The 21,002-nt window shown below is 38.3% G+C and overlaps 1 protein-coding gene across 4 annotated transcripts in view; it reads right to left on the reverse strand.

Moving 5' to 3' along the window:
• Positions 1-447: 447 nt before the first annotated feature.
• The window catches only part of GPR63 (G protein-coupled receptor 63), a 31,413-nt gene continuing 10,858 nt past the window's right edge, over positions 448-21,002 (reverse strand). Inside the window, exons 2-6 of one of the 4 annotated variants that reach the window (XR_012628094.1) lie at positions 13,784-13,869; positions 8,977-9,054; positions 4,334-5,724; positions 2,781-2,988; positions 448-1,671 (exon numbers count right to left, since the gene is read on the reverse strand). Coding sequence is in view for 3 of the 4 variants with exons in the window: in XM_074862112.1 (XP_074718213.1) it covers positions 2,925-2,988; positions 4,334-5,580 (1,311 nt within the window). In the remaining variant the exon portion in view is untranslated. Of the gene's footprint in view, positions 5,725-8,976; positions 9,055-13,783; positions 13,870-14,592; positions 14,731-21,002 lie in introns of those variants that run through there. The other 3 variants (XM_074862112.1, XM_074862111.1, XM_074862113.1) reach the window with 3 other exon arrangements.

The following is a 21,002-nucleotide window of genomic DNA, read 5'->3' on the forward strand; positions in this document are numbered from 1 at the left end:
CACATACATCCCATACAAACATGCAGCACTTGAATCATAAAGGTCACTGTCTTGTGCTGAAATGAATCATGTCATACAGTACCACTGCCTGTTTTATTTATCACACAATAAGATGATCTTAATTACTCAGTGCTAGCTAACATGTAGTATACCCATTTCAGGTAGTATTTTTAGGAAAGTTATTTTCTTTTTAGGCTTTCTCTCTCTTTTGCTGGATATTATTTCATTTGTTTTAGATACATCGACACATTTCTACCCCAATGTCTCAGAAAAGAGCATTCTGTAAATTCTTTCCCCAAGAAACATTTTGGCTTAAACAAAACCATCTGAATCAGGCAAACAATCTTTGTTATTTAATATACAGATAAAATAAAGTGTTTGAAACTATGAAGTTGAACCTATGAACTATGAACCTGTGAACACACAAAGATAGAGCAAGTCTATAGACTTTTGCTACATTTTTGGAGAATGTTCATATTTATTTTTCTTTTTTTTATGTTTTTTGTTTCTCAAGTATTTTCACAGGTGTAATATGTACAGAAAAGACAATGCCATTCTACTTAACAGCTTGTTTTAAAACAGTAATTCAAGGTTTCTCCACATCAGAAAATGACTTCTCAAAAAAAAGATCAAACCAGTTCATAATGGCAAAGTAGTGGCTCCTGGAAAACTGGACTTAAGAAATTCCTCACCATTCCAACCGCAACAAGCTTGTGCTCTGAATTTTTATTTTTCACACAAAAATAAATCAAAATCTCTTTCAAGGAGGGCATTCCTGAATGATTTGAGAATTAAAAAACAGCTGCAGAAACACCACCGAAATCTTGCAGTTGTTCATCCATATGCCCAAACAAAAGAAAATTTGAAGGCATTAAGCATACAAGTGGAAAAAATAGTAACATAAAGCAATAGGAGGCAAAACAATTTTCTTCTCTATATACATAAATATTTTTACATGAGTAACAAGAAATGTCAAAAATGCACAACTCTGAGTACAAAAGAATCATTCTAGCAATAGATTTGTACAAATGAGACTTGTGTAAGCAGCATGCTTTGACAGAATGAATTAAACTGCAACATAATTCAAAATACATTCATTTCAATCCTCCATACCAAAGATTTCTCAAAATGTAACATGAGGGAATACAGTTTACTAACGTGTATCATTTCTGGAGAGGAAGAAAATTATAATTCCCCAGTAGAATCAAGAAGGAACAATTTCAGTTTTTAAAATCCTTGGTCTTGGTCAAGGTCAAGCCCACTAAAATGCCTCAGTAGACCCAATCCTGCCATCACGTGTGTTTTAACATTACAAATGTTAGCAAGGTTATACTGATCTTGGCAGGACCACAGACAGCAAAACTGAGCAGTTCAGTGGTCTTCAACTTGGTCCTAGGACTTCAGCTGTAATTATCAAGGCACTGCTCTAAAGACAGTATATTAGACACAATAGCCCAAATAGTTCTGTAAACACATAATTACCCTGGGGATATTTCTGTGCCACCTTGTGTCTTTTTTTGAATACCCTTTTGTTCATTGTATGCTCTGATCACTTCTAAAACCTGGTAAGTGTGAATACTGTATCAACATGTAAGTCACCTCTGAATTTGGGCCACATGTTTTGGGTTTCTTTTCTCCAAGTATCAGCAGAGGCAGCTCTAAGCAGAAACCCTGTTACAGTCAATGTAAACAAACACTAAATTATCAAGACAAATTAACTTAATTTGATGTTTGCAATTTCTACTTCCCAGCCAGTACTTATTGGAGATTATGAAATCCCCCCAAAATGTTTTCCCCTCCCCCTTCAAGAAAGTAATTTCACTCACTTTCCTGTATTACTCATCTGCTTTCCTTCTTGAATTACCATGTTTTATGCCATTCATTCAAACCTCTTACATTATAGCTCTGCAAGACAGAAAAAATACCTGTTCCTGCCATCTTAGACAGTATACGCTCTCGCTCTATTACATTAGCTCTAAACACAATTCTGCTGCTTTCAGAGATAAACAGGCATGACAGCTCTGAAACAGAAAATCCATACTAACAGGCCGTAAACTTTCACTATCAATGTAAATGTAATTGAGAAATAAAAGCTATACTGGAAAGACGTGTTAAACCACTGTTTTACAGCGGAACTCCTTTATGGCCTGTCATTTTGATCAAAAAAAAATCCATACCATCATCAGTGAAGTTGACAAGAAATGGGAAGCACAGACATCAGTAACACCGCCACTGCCTGGGTGCCTTTACATGTAACCCACAACCTCAGCTAGCAGCTTTTTTAAAAAATTAAATTACTAAAGTAGAAACTGTTCCTTTTATACTCCTAAAATTTAAATATTGCCAACACTTTTACCAATAGTTGTCAGTGAGAAGAACAGAGATAACTGTTAAATTAGTTCTTCACTGAAGACCTAAATAAAATCTTGGGTGTAAATGTTCAGTTGGCCTCAGGAAGCAAGCAGTCCCTGCACATGTCTATGTGTATGAAGGAAATGCCCTGTTCTGTGTGGATAGATAAAAATAGATAAAATTGTTATTATTTGCTCTTTGGATACAAGAACAATGAAGAGGTCCCCATGCTTTAGGGTACTGAAAGAGAAATGGAAACAAAGAGAAGCCCAAACCCTAGCCCTGGTTGATAAGTTTGTTGTACATTAATTCTCCTGTACTCAGTCACAAACAGCCCCAAAAAGCCCACTGCAAGGACACACAAATTCTGCGAGCATTCTTCCCCAGAGACATTTCAAAGCCCAAACTTAAGTCTTAATTTTACTTACCTCACATTAAATATTTATTTAGCTGATTAAAATAAATAAAAGATGTGAATCTGGATTGCTATCATCAAGGAAAACCTTCGCCTTTCTGCTTTCCAGGCAGGTACCAAGACATCCTGACATTACTCAGAAACATGGTTTGGCATTTCAGGGAGAGAAGCTGATGCCTAATAGATGAGAACAGCAGAGTAAGCCCTTGAGGCAGGAGGCACTACAGAGGAAAGGGGGCAACAAAAAAAATCAACATAAAGCAGTATCGGAGGGAAAAAGGAAATTTAACTTACATCCCCAGCAAACTCTGCTGGCCAACTGTTATTCATTATTATCAGTTTATGGTTTTGGTCTTAAACTGGAAAACAAGCAAGATAAGGATTTTTTTTCCCAGTCATTACTATGTAGACTAAGTTCTAGACTCAGCTATGATTCATGTGCTATTTGTTTCCTGGTTTATCCTACTATTTCTAGTTCTATCCCAATGAATGCCTGACAGCATGATTTCAGCAGTATAGAGTGCACCTGGCTTTGTACGAGCTCCAAACAGAAACAGCATTATACCAACACAGTGTAAATTGTACATCCAAAGTCACAATTTCAGATAGGTTTTCAGGAATACCATCAGGTCTGGAGAGCTTGTAACAGCCTAAAGTAACAACTATAGCCACCCTCTCCCCCATGACAATTTTCACATGAACTATCATTTTCTAAATCTTGTGTTTGCGTAAACCTCGGGACATGGTATTTTCATTGTTTTCTTTCCCTTTCCTTTCTCCATTTTCTCCTTCCAACTCCCCTGATAACTGAGCAGTTAATGTTACTTTTGATCAATTGCTAGAAAACAGCAAATCAATGACTGTACGTGTAGCTATACCAACATAAATCTCACTCCTAGAGCTTACATGGGTCTTTCATTGAAATTCAACAACATAATAATAAAAATAAAAATAATAACAATAATATCCCTTCAATACAGAACAAAATATTCCAATGAACAAATTCTATAGCAAATGTTGTAAAGTGCACAAAAATATTAATGGAAATATCTAAAAAAAATAAAAAAGTTTTCTAGCGTCACCATGAAAACTTCTGAAATATTGTTAAAATTAAATAATCTAACAAGACTTTTTGGCTCTAATATATTGGCAGACAGCAGCAACGTTTTTCAGAAAAATTACACCACCTAAATATACTGTATCTTAGCAGCATAAAAAGTCCCTACAATTAGATGCAATTGCAGGCCTAGTAAGCATAAACCCGATAAACTGTTACAAACGTAGTTTTCATTTAAAAGAATGGATTTCCATGGAATCCTAGAGGTAACATTTGTTATTTTGTTTACATTGTATTCTGGTAGTAAACCCAACTATAACCAATCATTTTCCCTCCTTATCTTTCTTCCCAAAATTGCACAGAGTACTGGAAAATTTAGTCAAGTTATAAAATATGGCCACACTGAAGAAACCGTATTAAACAAAACAAAATTCAACCTAAAGCCTAAAAACAAATAATCCCAGAAAATAACAATCATCGTCAAACAACCGCAGTTTCACACTACTGACCGATGCTCCCCACACACATAGATGGCACTGGGTCGAATGCGCCGCCTTGTGTGGCCAGGTAGCTGTGGCAAAAACTTGAAGTATTTGGGCATCAAGTCCAAGCATGCATCATGAAATTTCTTAATCCTCCAGTAGTAAATCAGTGGGTTCAGTGCAGACTTGAGGTAGCAGAGCCAAAGGAGCCAAGTGCTTATCTCAAAAAAGTTGTGCTTGTAGTAGAAGTGGCTGTTGAATGTGGCAATAAGGCTGTAAGTGGTGAAGGGTGCCCAACAGACTATGAAGACAAGGAACAAAATCAAGATGGTTGTGAAGGCACGAGTTTTAAAGCTCATATCAATATTCATCTGAAAAGGTCTCTGTAAGCTCATGAGACCAAGTTTGCTGGCCTGGCTGAGACATATGCTATCAGGGTGGCTATGGATACGAACTGCATTGTGGCGGACGGTGTTGAGTATGCCCATAAAAGAATACAGCATTACCAGGAATGGAATAAAAAACGATATTAGCAAGATAACTATCACATAGGCTTGGTAACCTGGGCTTGTAGAGTAGCCAAAAACACACTGAGGTGCTCTCGAGGGTATCTGCAGATTAGGATTCCCTACCGATAACGGAAAAGCAACAACAAAGGATGCCGCCCAGGAAATCGCAATGAGAATCTTTGCACGATAAGGGTTCAGTTTATCTTGCCTCTGAACTATGATAAGAAATCGGTCAATACTAATAATAAGAAGAATGGCTACCCCCTCTATGGCAAAGAGCCAGAAGAACATGGCAGAGACTCTGCAGAATATATCCCCAAAAATCCACTGAGTGGTAATGATTGTTATGAGAGCAAAAGGCATGTTCAGCACTGCCAGCAGCATGTCTGCAAAAGCCAGGCTTGCTAAGAGGATGTTAATTGCAGATCGCATAGCTGCCTTCTGGTAAACCATGAGGCAGACAACAAAGTTTCCAAGGAAAGAAACCAATAGGATAAATATCATAGCAGCAGAAAGAATGATCTGGAGTGGCAAACTCAAGCTCCTGAAAACTTCTTGCAATGGCAGGATAGCCGTAGTGTTTACCAGAAAAGTACTTCTCTCAGTGGTGAGCACGGCACCTGAACTATATCTCAATGGCTGTGTTGTGCCACTATGAAGCAAGAACTGGGGAGTGGTAAAATTCGTATAGGCATTTTCATAAACAATAAAAGTAGCATTTGAGGTCCCAGAGTGGGCCAGCGTCAACATTGCTGAGAAAACCATTGCTTCAGGAGAAACGAAAGCAGAACCAAAGGTCTTCAAGGCATTTCATCTTGTTCAGGCAGTATCTTATTCCTGGTCATTTAACAAATCAAAATTCAACGTCTGAAAGCATCAAAGTTCTTAAATTCATGTCAGTATTTCCACCTGAAAAAGAGGAAAGAAATTTAAAGAAACAAAGTAAGACTCTCCAAAACCAATGGGAACCAAACGACTGCTCTGCTTTCCTTAATGACAAAAGGATCCTTAATACATATTTACACTTTAGATCGACACAATTTACTTAAGCACCAGTCACAGGAGTCTCATAATATTTAATCTTTTTCTTATACATCCTGCTTCTGTAGCCTTGTTGATACTGTACAACTGTCACTCACCATGATTTTTTTTTTTTTTTTTTTTTTTTACTATAACCAGGACTGGAAAACTTTTGTGTTTGAAAACAAACTTTACTGATGACATAATTTTTAAACTAACTTCATGATTTTGTTTTGAAATTGTTTACAGCTAGAAACTTTACTAACATTTCCAAATAGCTTAAATAGTATCAGTATCATTTATCTGCCTGGTTGGTAAGCACTGAAAGGCCTACCTATCTGAGCTACCCTACATAATACAGAATCCTTGGTTCCATGTCAGTCAGCAGCAGCAGATGCCTCAGGAAAAACATGCAGAACATCCTAACCTGTTATTAATTATTAAATAACTTGTTCACAGGATTAAAGTATTTCTCAATTTGTTTCCTTTAATGACTGACTCATATCAAGTTGCAGGAAACTAACTCTTCTTCAGTCCTACAACCCTTCCCCCTGCAGCAAGCTTTCCTGCTTTCACTGGTCTAGACATGTCTTTGTTAATTCATCTTGGTATCCCAAGATCCTGTGTGCACCCTCTTTCTTCTTGTAAATCTAATCCTGAGACCATTCTGATGAACTCCCATCCTCATTGCTATGCTGATACAATGCAACATTTCCTTTCAGAGTTTACATGTACTGTCTTGTTGTACTATTATTACATGTATTGTATTACTACGTGTACTGTTCTTACAAATAAAATGCAAAGGAGTTGAGAGTTGTCTCCCCTTTTCAGTGCTACCTCTTCCCCTCCATCCTGGACTATTAAACTAAATGCTCCCAGAGTACTCTGGCATCTGATCAAGCTGGAAACCAAAAGGATTCTATGGCCTTTTAAAAAACAGATCACCACCACCAGAAACAAAAGTGGGATTTACTTCATTCATTCTGGATGACTGTAACAGACACTTCAGGCTGTTTTCATGTTTTTAGTCAGAAGAGGGATATAGGCATTTTCAGAGGGCAATCTGTCTCCTCCTCTATCTCTGCACAGGGTGACAAGCTTGTGCAACTAACTCAAGAAGCTTATGTTTGGTAACACAAATCCTGCCCACGGTATTTATGCGGGTTCTGTTTGGTATCAACATTGGGCAGAAGTAAAGGGAGGAAGGAATGCTTTTACGAATTTACACAAGGACCACATACTTCATGGAAGATCAAAAGTTTATTCTTCCCTGGACAATACTTCACCAACAAAGGAACTGTAAAACAACAAAGTCTAACCTATGTCCCCAGTTTGGACTTCTAGCGATCTGAATGCAAGCCTGCTCAGGCTGCTGCCAAGGATTCAGCAAGGAACAGCAGCACTATGACCTGCTCCTCTCATTCCACAGCAAAGCTACTCCCTTCCTATCTGCAAGCTCAATATTGCTAGATGATTTCCAGGGCCAGACTGCCTTCAGCATTTTTTCTAAGACAAATGAGTAACCTGTCTCCTTTAATTTTCAGTGGTATCATGAAGGCATATTATCACAAACACCCTAATTTCATTGAGTCTGTGGTGGGTTGACCCTGACTGGACACCGGGTGCCCACCAAAGCCACTCTATCACTCCCCTCCTCAGCTGGACAGGGGAGAGAAAATATAACAAAAGGGCTTGTGGGTAGAGATAGGGACAGGGAGATGACTCAGCAATCATCGTCATAAGCAAAAGGGGAACTTGAGGAAAAATTAATTTATTATCAATCAAATCAGAGTAGGATAATGAGAAGATAAAAACAAGTCTTAGAACACCTTCCCCCCACCCCTCCCTTCTTCCCGGGCTCATCTTCATTCCCAATTTCTCTACCTCCTCCCTGCCAGCAGTGCAGGGGGATGGGGAATGGGGGTTGTGGTCAGTTCATGACACGTTGTTTCTGCTGCTCCTTCCTCCTCAGCGGGAGGACTCCTCACACTCTTCCCCTGCTCCAGCGTGGGGTCCCTCCCACGGGACACAGTCCTCCATGAACTTCTCCAACACGGGTCCTTCCCACAGGCTGCAGCTCTTCATGAGCTGCTCCAGTGTGGGTCCCTTCCACAGGGTGCAGACCTTCAGGAACAGGCTGCTCCAGCGTGGGTCCCCCATGGGGTCACAAGTCCTGCCAGCAAACCTGCTCCAGCGTGGGCTCCTCTCTCCACAGGTCCTGCCAGGAGCCTGGTCCAGCACAGGCTTCCCATGGAGTCACAGCCTCCTTCAGGGGCATCCACCTGCCCTGGCATGGGGTCCTCCCCGGCCTGCAGGTAGATCTCTGCTCCACCATTAACCTCCATGGGCTGCAGGGGCACAGCCTGCCTCACCATGGGCTGCACCACCGGCTGCAGGGAAATCTCTGCTCCGGTGCCTGCAGCACCTCCTCCACCTCCTTCTTCACTGACCTTGGTGTCTGCAGGGCTGCTTCCTCTCACATATTCTCACTCCTTCCTCTAGCAGTTGCAGAGTTTTTTCTCCCTCTTCTTAAATATGTTATCACAGAGGCACTACCACCATCACTGATGGGCTCAGCCTTGGCCAGCAGTGGGTTCGCCTTGGAGCCGGCTGGCATTGGCTCCATCGGACATAGAGGAAGCTTCTAGCAGCTTCTCACAGAAGCCACCCCTGTAGCCTTCCCACTACCATAACCTTCCCATGCAAACCCAATACAGAGTTATACAAATTCCACTTTCTAGAGGTCCTTCTGCTTGAATGGGAAAGAATGTCATAATTTTCTAATTTATCCTATTATATTTCAAAGACTGCTAAACTCAGCAAGAGTATACTAAGCTATACACATTGACATTTTGCAAAAATGCCAAATTCTGTAAACTAATCTAGGTTTTCCTTTTCTCTCCATTCTCTCCCTTCCATTTTTATTTTACAGTATCTCTTCTAGAGAAAGCCTCAGTGTTAATTACATGCTAAAGCAGATATAGCAGCCAAAATTCTTTCTTTGGTCTTTATAAACTTTTCCTTTACTAGTCTTCTGTAACATATTTGTCAGAATAAAATCTGTAACCAACAGCAGAAAAGTTAACACAGCTTTTCAGGATAAACTAACACAGATTTTAGCAACGAACATGAAAATCTCACCCGAAGTTCCACTGAGGTTTATGACTCCACAAGCCAAGAACACTGAAGAGGGAAGGAAGCTGCAGCATTCTGCAGGGACTGCAAAAGAGCATAACTTCAACAAATAATTCTGGATTTAAAATCATGGCATACAGAAAATTAGATCTCCAGGGTAGTATCTTTTAGAGTTCTGTTAGCAATAAGCCAGCAAAGGTAACTTTTGCATTCTTGATTGTTTTTGACAAGGTGTCTCCAACAAGGCTCTAAAAGAAACTAATCTGTCATTAGATAAGTGTAAAGCCCTCTCACAGACAATAATCAGTTTAAAATAGGAAATAAAAAAGGAGCAGTTAGTTTTGCAGTGAAAAAAGGTCACCAGAATGATCCTACAAAGAAAATCTATACTGGGGTTCAAGCTCTTCAACCTGTATGGGAGAAGAAGGAAACGTGAAACCACGACATTTACTGATGATGAACGTGAACCGTTTTTCAGAGCAATTCAATAAAAACAAATGTCAACTATAAAGAGGTACAGAGGGATCTCATGTCACAGTTAGTGACAGGCTAATAGACTGCCTGATAAAATTCAGTGTTGCTAGAGGTAAAGCTATGCCTGTATAGAAAAAAAGTTATCTGCACAGTAACAAATGCTAAACCAATGATTACCATTCAGAAGAAAAACAGATCTTCAGGTTTAATAGTCTGTTCTATGAAAACATCAGCCAAGTGTTCAGAATTGTTAGCAAAGAAACCAAGAAGAAAAGCAGGACCTATCTACATACACTATATATTTGTACACCCTACCTGCTACAGTACATATCCATGGCACCTCTTTAGTACTACATTCAGGTCTGGTCCACCTGATCTCTATTCAAAAGTGACCGATAAAAGGTATCATAGAGGTCTACAGAATTATTAGTGGCACAAGGGAAGTGAATGATTGCTGTCTCTCATAATGTAAGAATAGGAAAAGCCAAAGGAATCACAAAATCTCAGAATCATTGATGTTGGAAGGGACCTCTAGAGGTCATTGGCCAACCCCTCTGCTCAGGCAGGGCCACCTAGAGTCAGTTGCCCAGGACCACGTTCAGACAGCTTTTGAGTATCTCCAAGGATAAAGACTCCTCAACCTCTCTGGACAACCTGTGCCAGTGCTCGGTCACCCGCACAGTGGAAAGAAGTTTTTTCCTGACGTTCAGGAGGAACCTCCTGTGTTTCAGTTTGTGCGCATTGCCTCTGGTCCTGTCACGGGGCACCACTGAAAACAGCCTGGCTCTGTCCTCTTTGCACTCTCCCTACAGGTATTTATATACATTCATAAGATTCCCTCGAGCCTTCTCCACTCCAGGCTAAGCAGTCCCAGCTCGTTCAGCCTTTCCTCATAGGAGAGATAGTCCAGTCTCTTCATCATCTTTGTAGCCCTTTACTAGACTCTCTCTCCAGTATGTCCATGTCTCTCGAACTGAGGAGCCCAGAACTGGAAATTATTAGTTCACAATTAATTGTGAAAATACTTGCCACAGGATGCTGTGGATGCCACAGAGTTTCTGTGGATGTAGAAGGCAATTTAGGACATATTTCACATGACCTTTATACAGATGTCTATGTCGGGAAGAGGTGAATCACCTTCAGGAAGTGCCTATCTCCCTCTGCTGACTGCAAAGGGTACATGGCCATTTGATTTGAATACAGACATTTTGAGCACATACATGCAGTTACGTGACTAACTTTAAATATATACAACAGAATTTGCTCACCTAGGTTAAGTTTACAGCTCTTTAAACATATTTATGCCACACGACTTTACACTCTTAAGTATGAAGTTCAGCAGAGCCTTAGACGATAACATGTATCATAAAAGCTCTAAAGAAAAACAAACCTGCAAATGTTCCAAGGTAAAGAATCAAAGTTTTAGAAAACACTGCTTTATCACAAATTGTCCTTCTAAACAGAAGGAACGAGACGAGGGGAGTAAAAGCAAAAGTGTTCTACACCCTTGGTTTAGTCAAAGAGACTGTGCTACCCTGCATTTCTCAAGCCAGTAACTTCCAGTATATAGCAAAGGACAAAGGACTCAGAGTTGTCTACAGACTTTTCCTACCAAACCCAGAGAAAGTGACTAAGAAAAATAATCTCATGTATGCTCTATCACCATTCCAGCTTTCTAAGCAAAGAGCTACCTCCTGTTTTGTGCTTTCTCCCCACAGTGTGAAGCTTGTATGCTTTTCTGTACAATGTTAAGAGGAGGAGGATGACCTCATGCAATCTGCTGCCTGGACCTAGCCAAGTGCTTAAAGTGGGAAGTGAGCGTTAGCCATTTGGCTGTTGCATAAGTCATCAGCCATTATCTTCTTTTCAAGAAGGATGAAAGAGTGAGGAGTGATCAGCTCTTGTAAAGACGACAACTAACCTGCAGGCTTTGGATCCCAGGTAGAAAAAAAAACACTCTTGAGTGTTGCTCCCATGCTCACTGCTTCCTGATGGTTTCCAGGCAGCACCCTTCTCTGTATGCTTTTTATCACTCTGAGGCATGAAATCTCTCCATGCACCCCATACTGAATCCGCATGCTCAAATGTGTTTTGGAGTTACAGTTATCTAACCTGCAGGCAACTTAGTTACACTCTTTCTTGGTTATCATGCTTCAGAAAGTGGTTGGCAATTCAACCAATAAATTCAAGAGGATCCCTTCTGTAGCAGTCATATATAAATTTTTCCTTATTTTTTTTTCCCCTCCTACTTAAATGGCTTCTACCATGACTATCCACATGATTATTAGACATGTGCGTCCATCATTCTTCCTACCCTTCCAATTTCCCAAAAATTATGTAAGGATAGAAACATAAGCTTAAAGAAAGGGACCAATAAGATAACTTCACAGCAATTTCATTTCAGTCCTCACTTGCTCTTTGAGAAAGAGATCCTGTAATTTCAAAGCCAGAGTCATTGCTGAATGGTAATCACATAGCTTGTAAAAGACAACCATGCTTTGATAGTTTAAATAGGTAAGCTTATTGATGGTCAAAGTACTCAAGCAAGAGGCAGATACCTTTTTGTCACAGCATTCTCACTTTTGGAACATGTACTCTCACTGATTCTTTTCAGATGCAAAAAAGCTTCACACAATCACTTTTTTTCCATTTCAGTGCTGAAAATTACTGGGTATGCACATTTTCTCTCAAGCAAGGTTCTCACTCATATGCAACTTTCTTTTTATGGAACATAATAGACACAATTATTTCAATGAAGTACACACTTAAAGCTAAATAACACACAAATTTCATTCATCAAATATAATTATTGCTAGAACTATGGTGTCTGTTTTTAACAGCTTTTGAAGCTAAAAGGTTTCCATTCAAAATTTGGATAGTATGCTCAACCAGAAATAAAAGATTATATCTTATATGCAAAGCCAACATCAGTCAAAACCAGTAACTCCAACATAGACAAAACAAGGAACATAACAGTGCCATAACAACAGTTATGTTTAATGCAGATCAGAACACACTATGAACAGCTGCCAAAATGTTCAATGATTTATTAAATTTATCTGTTAAAAGTAAGCATATTTTCAGTACTGCCCAGCACCAGAATTTGGTCCAGCACACAGAAATCATTCTTATTCAGAAACTTGAAACTAGCAATGCCTGGTACATTGATCCTATTTCTTGGGAATGTTTTAAGTGGTCACAAATGGGAAGCTTCTGCATGCTTTATAGCTACTATCAATGGTTTTATTTTGAAGGTAAACTTTGGCAAAAACAATTTCTGCAACATAAAAAACATTAAAAAGGCAAAATATTCTTCGGGGAAAAAGGATAAAGTGAACAACAAACATGAAGGCCAAGGACTTACTTTGTTTTCAAAAAAATTTGTGTGTTAATAGAAAATACTCAAGTATGTGCTCTCTGACACCCCATTATTGTACAAAGTAGCCCAGGACATACTCCCCTCTCAACAAAAATCAAGCATTGTTTCCTACGCCATTAAGCAGAGGCAGGAATGTATAGCAATGGAATCCTTTCTGCTAAAGCCAGTGAAAAGAATGAGTCAGAGCACAAATCAGCAGGGACAATGTTACTCACCTAACTGTTCCTCCTGAAAGGAACTAGCAGTTTTCAGTTTTAATACCTATTTACATATCCTAAATTGAAACTAATCAACTACACTGCATGAGTAGATGACCCATAAAACTATTCACAAGAGGCATTAGTTTAATTTAGGAAATTTTCCTTTTTTCCACTCTATAAACACTACTGTGGCAATTTTCATTGGAAAGTATTGTGGGAAACAGCCACCTCTGCTTTGGGTCATTAAGTACAACTAATTGACCTCTTGAGGATATTTCTTTCTGTCCTTAATTCAGAGAGCCATTAACTGTCAAGAAATGTCAGCCACAGGAATCATTATTACTATTCTAAAACACAAATATACAAAACGTAAAGAACAATTCTATTTTCTTAGCTCTTGGGAAAAATCATGTTCTCAGTCTGTAGGTCATGTGAAAGGACTTAGACAGTTCTAGGTTCATTTCTAGTACTGTCACAATATTCCCCCTGATTTCTAACTTTCCCACTAGTTCAATGGTCATATTAACCATATTCATGTTGAAGAGCTAACTGAATACTGTAGTACCTAGGAGAACAGTAAACATTGACAATACTATTGAAAACATACTCTTTTAATGCACAGTCTCCGCCTAGTTATTAACATACAACTAACAAATTGGAAGCTTCCTAAATGCTTGGCTTCCTAAATTTTAAGTGGACCTTTGCATTATACATGCAATCACTACGTGTCAGTTTGACAAATCAAAAAAAGCAAGCATACCAATCCAGACAGGCTCCCATGAAGAGCAGGAATCTTAAGTCATCTTGTGCTGTTCTGTTCAGCAAAGTATTCCCTTTCCAAATAACCTGTCAAAAAAAAAAAGTTGGTGACACATTTATACTCAAGGCAGGACAAGATCAGAATCACAAAAGTTTTTCATGTAATAAAACGTTATTTTTATTGGGAGAGGCAGAATACGCTGTGTCTCCTGACAAAAGGCAGATCACATGTCCCATTCTTGCAGAAGGTACAGACCTTACACAGGACTAAGGCATCTAAGTTTCATCAAGCCAAAGAGATCCCCAGCTATCTCACCCACGGAGCATAAGAACCTCACCATTTAGTACTATCATTTGCCAGGACTGGAATAATGTTGGTTTAGCTCTCATTGAGTTGCATTTATTTACAAGCACACAGCAGTTAGCTACCACAAGTCTTACTGGATCTATTAAAATACATGCTTAGCCTTAAACATCAGGATCCTGACCTTGAGACCCCCAAAGCCTCTCAGAAAAAATGTCATTTAAACCCACAGTGTGCTACCAAACATCATAAAGAAGCCGAATAAATTTTCCCCAAGTGGCAAAGATATCAGCATAATAGTTTCAGAAAAGCAAAGGGTAAGAAAACAGGTCTAGAGAGGAAGAATAAGCCATGAAAGTTTCAATGCAGGATCTCAGCCACTTTCTTTACATGCTCTCATACCAATCAATCAGCAGCACAATGCTATTATGCCTCGAGTAGTTAAAATTATTTCTGTAAACTGGGCCTAACATAGCTAAAAAGCTGCATATTCCATCATGACATACCTGTTGTTAACTAGGAACATCAATTTTCAATGTAGGTTTTCCATATACTCTCAGAAGGAAGCCAAAAAAATTCAGTGAGCCTTGAAAGCTGAGTTTATGTCACACTAAAGGATTCCAATGACCCGATTTCTTTATAAATATTGTTTATATATAAAAATCAAAATAACAAAGACATGGAACACAGACACTTTCACATGCTAGTTTTTAAAAAGCTACACAACTTTTAATTTCTGTCAGAAGCTTTTGGAACATCTGTAAGTCACCTCCACACTGGAGCAAAAGATGTCAGGAACCTCCAGGAACAAGTTTCTAAATAAATGCTGTACATGGGGGTTAGAGGACAAACCAGCCAATGAGTTTATAATGACCTTCTACAAGGGAAGTAATAAGAACAAACTACTTTAAAACCACTCATAATTTCCTGGTTCCTCCAACCATTCAAGTGCTGAGTTTCTGTATCTGTGACCAATTTAAGACAGATTTCAAACACCCAAAACATAAGGCCTGATTTGCCAGACTGGTGCCTGTTGAGAAATCTGCCTGCTGCAGAACAAACCCATTATCTAGCCACAATGGAAGTCAGTGTCTCACAAGATTTTTCTGATAATACAAATTTCTGATTAATACAAATTGTTTTCCATTAGCACAAAAATTTGATCTTTACATTTATGACACAGAACAAGGTGGAAAGGAAAAATACAAGTCTCAGTTTCAGTTATGTACAGAGATAAAATGTAGCCATTGGATTATCATAGACTTTCACCAAGTGTTTTGTTCCCTCTTTAGTGAGGTAAGTATTATAAACTGTTAATCTTCTCTCTCAGGCTTTCTGAAGTATCAAAGAAGTAAACAGGTTTGCAAGCAGGCAGAATAGTCTGCCAGGAACTTGGACAGACTAAATACACTGACGACCTGTCAGATCTTCCCACCAAGACAGGCACATTCTCTGACATAAGAGCCATTTCTTCTCAGAAAGTATTTCCAATTCTCATTAAAAGTATCTTTAAAATCAATTTAGAAAAGCATTCAAAACATCATCGTAAATGAAAAAGTTCTTCCACTTCAAGCCTCCAAGAAGGGTAAAAATAGAAGCACTTTTCCAAAGTAAATCTGGAAAATTTTACTAAATTTCAGTACTTTGCAGAGCTTGCTCTTAATTGGGTAAGATTATTTTGGGCAGTTTTCTGTTGGCAATCAGGGGTTAACACGGTTTCCAAACACATTCTTCCCCCCCCTTATAAATGATTACTCAGGTTTTTCTGCAAGAACAGAAGGGAAAAGATCAGTAACCCTTCACAATCCTGCAGTGAAATTTGAATGCAAGGATTCTTGTACCTGCAAAGTTTTACTTGTGGAATTACAACCTTGCTGATATCAGCATTCAGAGCTGGCAGAGCTATTGAAAGCGTAGTCCTGACCTCTTCCTCATTCCCTCACTCATTCCTGAACTCAGTTCCCCAGACCTGAGGCAGGATTGGTCTGGCATAAAACAGACCCTGGCAAGCAAATTTAAAAGCCCACTTCTGTCCCGAGAGAATCCTGTGAGATGTTGGGGTACACAGATCGAGGCATAAGATCTACGCCTCTGAATGTAAGAGGTATGTGCCATAAGCAAGAACTGTGTAAAACTTGTAATTACTGATGATCTTAGAGGAATTTGCATCTTATTAGGTCTATTTCTATTCCCCAAACCAGGAACTATCATTTCCAAAGAACTGAAATAGCAGAACTAAAATCACAGAGATCTTAAACACCATTCAACTTGTTTCCCACAGCATTCAGATTACATTAAAGACTTAGCAACAGGCTAGAGAAGGTCTCAAAAATATTATGAAATGTTTTCAGTATGCTATTGCTTTTCAAATGAGTCATAACTTTTGTAATGTACTTTACTGACAGCTCTCTACATCTAGTTGCACCTAGTCCACAGCCAATTTTTAGCAAGTTTCCTTAACATTTTCTTAGGATGTTAAGTCAAACCATGGGCAAAAATAAACTGAAATATTGAAAGCTTCTTCACCAAAAAGCCTGCTTCAAGTCACAAAGCTTTAACAGAGTTGTCCTAAGGCTATTTTGGATTTTCAACCAGAGCAACTTCTCCAGTATATTCTCTGAACAGAAGATTATGTGAAGATCTTTCACCTTCATATACCATAAGGTAAAGATCTAAAGGCTCCTTGTATTACATCACTCTTACCTCCTCTTTAGTGCCCCAGTACACCCAACATACACTACTGCACTGCTTTCTGCTAAAAATAAGGGAATATGGATTTCCTTATTCATCAGTAGTTTCGACAACAGCTGTTAGCACGCTATCTTCTACCAAAATGCAAGGGCTTACAAAATTCATCTTATAAAAATGGTAACCCCATCATCAACACCATTCTATATTGACAGAATTTATTAAGCTGTCTCTCCCACAAAAACATACCTTTTTTTTTAAAACAAAATTGATTTTAACAAAAATTCATCTTTTTATAAAAAAAATGCAGGGATGCTAATGGAAAAGGGATTAGAATGACCAAATTTGTACTCTTTTCACACCATGTGCTGCCCACAATAGGTTCCTGGGATTTGGTTTAGCTCCCAGAGCAAAGCAATCAGCCCTGATTCTGCTTTTCCCACAAGGATTCAGCTCATGATACAGCCAAATTCTGCTGCTGCCCAAAGAGTCTTGCTGCTGTAATACAGATGTTATGGATCTTACTTCTTGGCACTTGGCTCACAGAGAAGAGGCACTGATAGCAAATTAAATGAGGTGACTGTATTTCAGCAACAGAAATGCTGCTGCTTGCAGCATCCTGCTCTGAGAGCACTTAAAGGCTTCAAGAGTAAGATTTAGCCGACAACTACACATATATTTAGTTTATATGCATATTTATGTATTTATATTATACACATGTCTTCTTATACATATACACACATGCATGTGTGTGTATGTGTGTATATTTTCAACACTTAATAGCATCTCTATTCAGACAAAAACAAACATAAAATGCTTAATGCAACAAAATAACAGTTGTTCCTTTGATTTTTTTCCCAGATTTACCCTATACTTTGCTATTAGCTTAAATTAGTCTATTAAAATCAGCTACATGTTAAAACAGTAACTTACTTTTCACAACATCAAAACAGAGACTAAATAAACTAACTACTACTTAGTAGTTATCCATGTCATCTAATTGTTTTAATAGCTTCAGACTTATTTTTGTCTCATGCCAGCCAACTGGAATAACACTTTCAAGATAGCAATAGTTTCTGAGAAACAATTCTAGTTAGAAATCTATTCATACTTGAGATTAAAATTGAGAGTTCCCATTTGGACAACTCTCATGGTGAGATGACATATTACAGACATTCAGATCCTATGCAACACAGGCACTAATAATTTCTGTACGGACGTAACAGGCAGGGCTTGGAACATGCATCACGAACAGATAAAAAAAATTATTAAATTTGCAAGCCAAAAATATTTAAATGAGTCAGTCTGGTGATTTTTAAAGCATACTTTTGTTTTAATGTAATACAAGAGATCACTATTTCATTTTTTTCTGGTTTTTCTTTATAACAATACAAATGAATATGCACACCAACTGAAGGATTCAAATCCTTTGTAGGGACAATCTTTTTAAGTACCTTGTAATCCCCTGTTACAAATAACTTGACAGTTAATTGAAGGGATTTTGCACTACTCAGTGGTTTTGTGCTACTTGGGAACTGTTAAACAAACAATAGGCCAAATCAAATGTCTGGCATGGATAGAGTTACAGCAGTTCCCAGTTCACAAACCTCATATTTAAGAAAGACTTGTTTCCATGGAAAAGGTACTTCAGTAATAAAAGTGAGGGATTTTCACACTATTTTAAAAAAGTAATTAATATTTTAATAAACCCAAACATACAAAAAGACACACATCCCCCTGCAAAAAAACCAAACCACTCACAACACCAAAACACAAAACCAAAAAAACCAAAAAAAACCCCAAACCTACAAAGAGAAGTATTACCTTACCAGGAAGAGGTAACCCATTAACTCATGTCATCTTCCACTTTGGTAGCTCAAGATCATATTTCCCTACTTAACCGAGAGCCGTTTAAGTATGCTCAATTAACTCATTTTGCATACAATATCAAAGTGCTTCCTCAGTTACAGAGAAGTTTATTTGGTCTCAGTTTCAATATGAAACTGATACTGAGAAAATACTGTATGGAATTTATCATCTAGCATGCAGGATAACTCTAAATAGAATAATAAATGTAACATATAATTTAGAATTTGATAGTAACTACTCAGCAACAGCTGAAGAATTCAGCCCAAGAGACTTGTATCAATTTTTAAAACACTGAAACACACAAAATTTAATAACAACTCAAAGTTATGGCCAAGATTTATAGGAAAATAAGTGTAATGACATCCACCATAAGAGATCAGAAAATGAAACCCTGCCTCTGCACTCTCTATAAATCTCTTTATAAACCCTAAAATATTGTTAATGTTGAAATTAACATTATTCAGTACATCAAAAAGAACACATACATAATCAGAAGCTATGCTTCTCCTATGAAAGGAAAAAAAGTATTTTAAACTACTGGGGAATGTTTGCAGGTAATTTTAAAGGATTCTGTATCAGGATACTACAGAGGGTTTCACAACTGTCAATAAAAATAGAATTTTTCTGCCTTTCTCTGGGACCGGTTAAAAGTTAAGTATTTTTATCTAATCTTGTGATTATTTTCTCTTTATTTCTATCAAACCCACTTTTCTACTCCAGCTCTAACAGTCAAGCTTCTGGTAGCAGCTCCTTTACACTCACACAGCTGCTGAAAATAACTTCCATAGATTTTTTTGGCTATCAAATAATTACTGTTTTTCCCATTGAAAATCTTGTTGAATTTAACATATTTCTACAAAATCTCTCCAACAAAAGCCCAAACTGTTTGATTATACTTCATTATTTTGTTTACACAAAAAAGATTCACTTTAACAAGACTTGTTCTAGCACACCTGGCTACAGTACATTTACTTTAGTTCCCTCAAAATATTTCTCATCCAGGCTCACCAACAGGCCAAGAGCCACAATTAATCCTTCAGAACATTTTCATCTGGCTCACTGTCTTCCTCCCACTATCCCTTTCCTATGGGCACTTTGCAGCAACAGCTAATCTGATCCCAGCATGCTCTTTGTTGCCAGCTTTCTCATGGGTCCTACAGCTCCTTCCACCACACAACGAGAACACAATTTGTCAGAAGATGAGAAAGAGACTTCCAGGAAAGATGCAAGGTATCCATCAGGGAGCAAACAGCCACCACAACTGAACTGACTCAATCCTAAAGTCCCTCAGCAAAGGGGTAATTAAAGAGGAAAAGTCATGATTTACATACTGTGACAGCTGTAGTCTGCTCCTGGTTACTGTTTCCAGTGCCAAGACAGCAGCAGATTTTGATTCATATGTAGACTGACAGTACTCACATCAATGCAATAAATTCAGTCATATAACAGGGAGGGAAAAGTTATAGAAGTTATAGTGCACTTAGTGCCATCTCCACAATGACCTCTGTTGACTACCTGGCTGAAAAGATCAGCAACAGTTCTCTCCAATGCACTCTAAATAACAGTTTAAACACTACATGTTGAAGAGGTTTAACACCACTGGAACAATGACTCATTTTCCAGAATGTGTTTTATTGAAAACACTTGCATTTCAGTTCAGAAAGCATAGAAAGGCAATTCTACCGACCACCTGTATACACTTTAAATCTTTCTTCGGCCTTCCATTTCGTATTTAACTCACAAACTATCTTTTCTTGGCAAGTTCTTACCATTTTCAGTCTTACAAAGACCTTTCCAGAAGTAGCTAAGGCAAGTTTCTAAAGCTTTACAGACTCAACCACTGCCTGTTCTCCTCCCAGCCCACTTTTATTCCTTTTCTTCTTAAGCAAACACAGCCTGTGAAACTCATGCATATTCAGTCCACATCAGTCTCATTTTGAATAGATATGCCCCATAAATAGTATGTCTGAATAAAGTTATAACCACTTGCCCGTATGCTTGAATTTATACACTTGTATGCATGGGATACAAATTCAAAACAGCAGAGCACGCTCTTGTGTTAGGTTTTTGTCTTGCCCTTCACTACCTATCTATCTGCTATCACCAGGTTTTTTTGGAAGTGGGTGCAATTCTGAATATATCGTATACAGATACAGTCCGGTCATTCCTTTTATCTTATATTTATCGTTAACTCACACAATGCTGAGAACATGGATACCATTATCTTCTCTAGTATTTCAGTTTTCAAGCCCAGCAAACTGCAAAGTAGGGACTTTGACTGCAGGAACACAAGACACTTAAAAGTAAAGCAAGCAATGTGCAATAGGCACGTTACTTTACCTCTTACATTGGAGACCTT

Source organism: Strix uralensis, chromosome 3 (assembly GCF_047716275.1).
Source record: "Strix uralensis isolate ZFMK-TIS-50842 chromosome 3, bStrUra1, whole genome shotgun sequence".
In the NCBI taxonomy this organism is placed as follows: Eukaryota; Metazoa; Chordata; class Aves; order Strigiformes; family Strigidae; genus Strix; species Strix uralensis.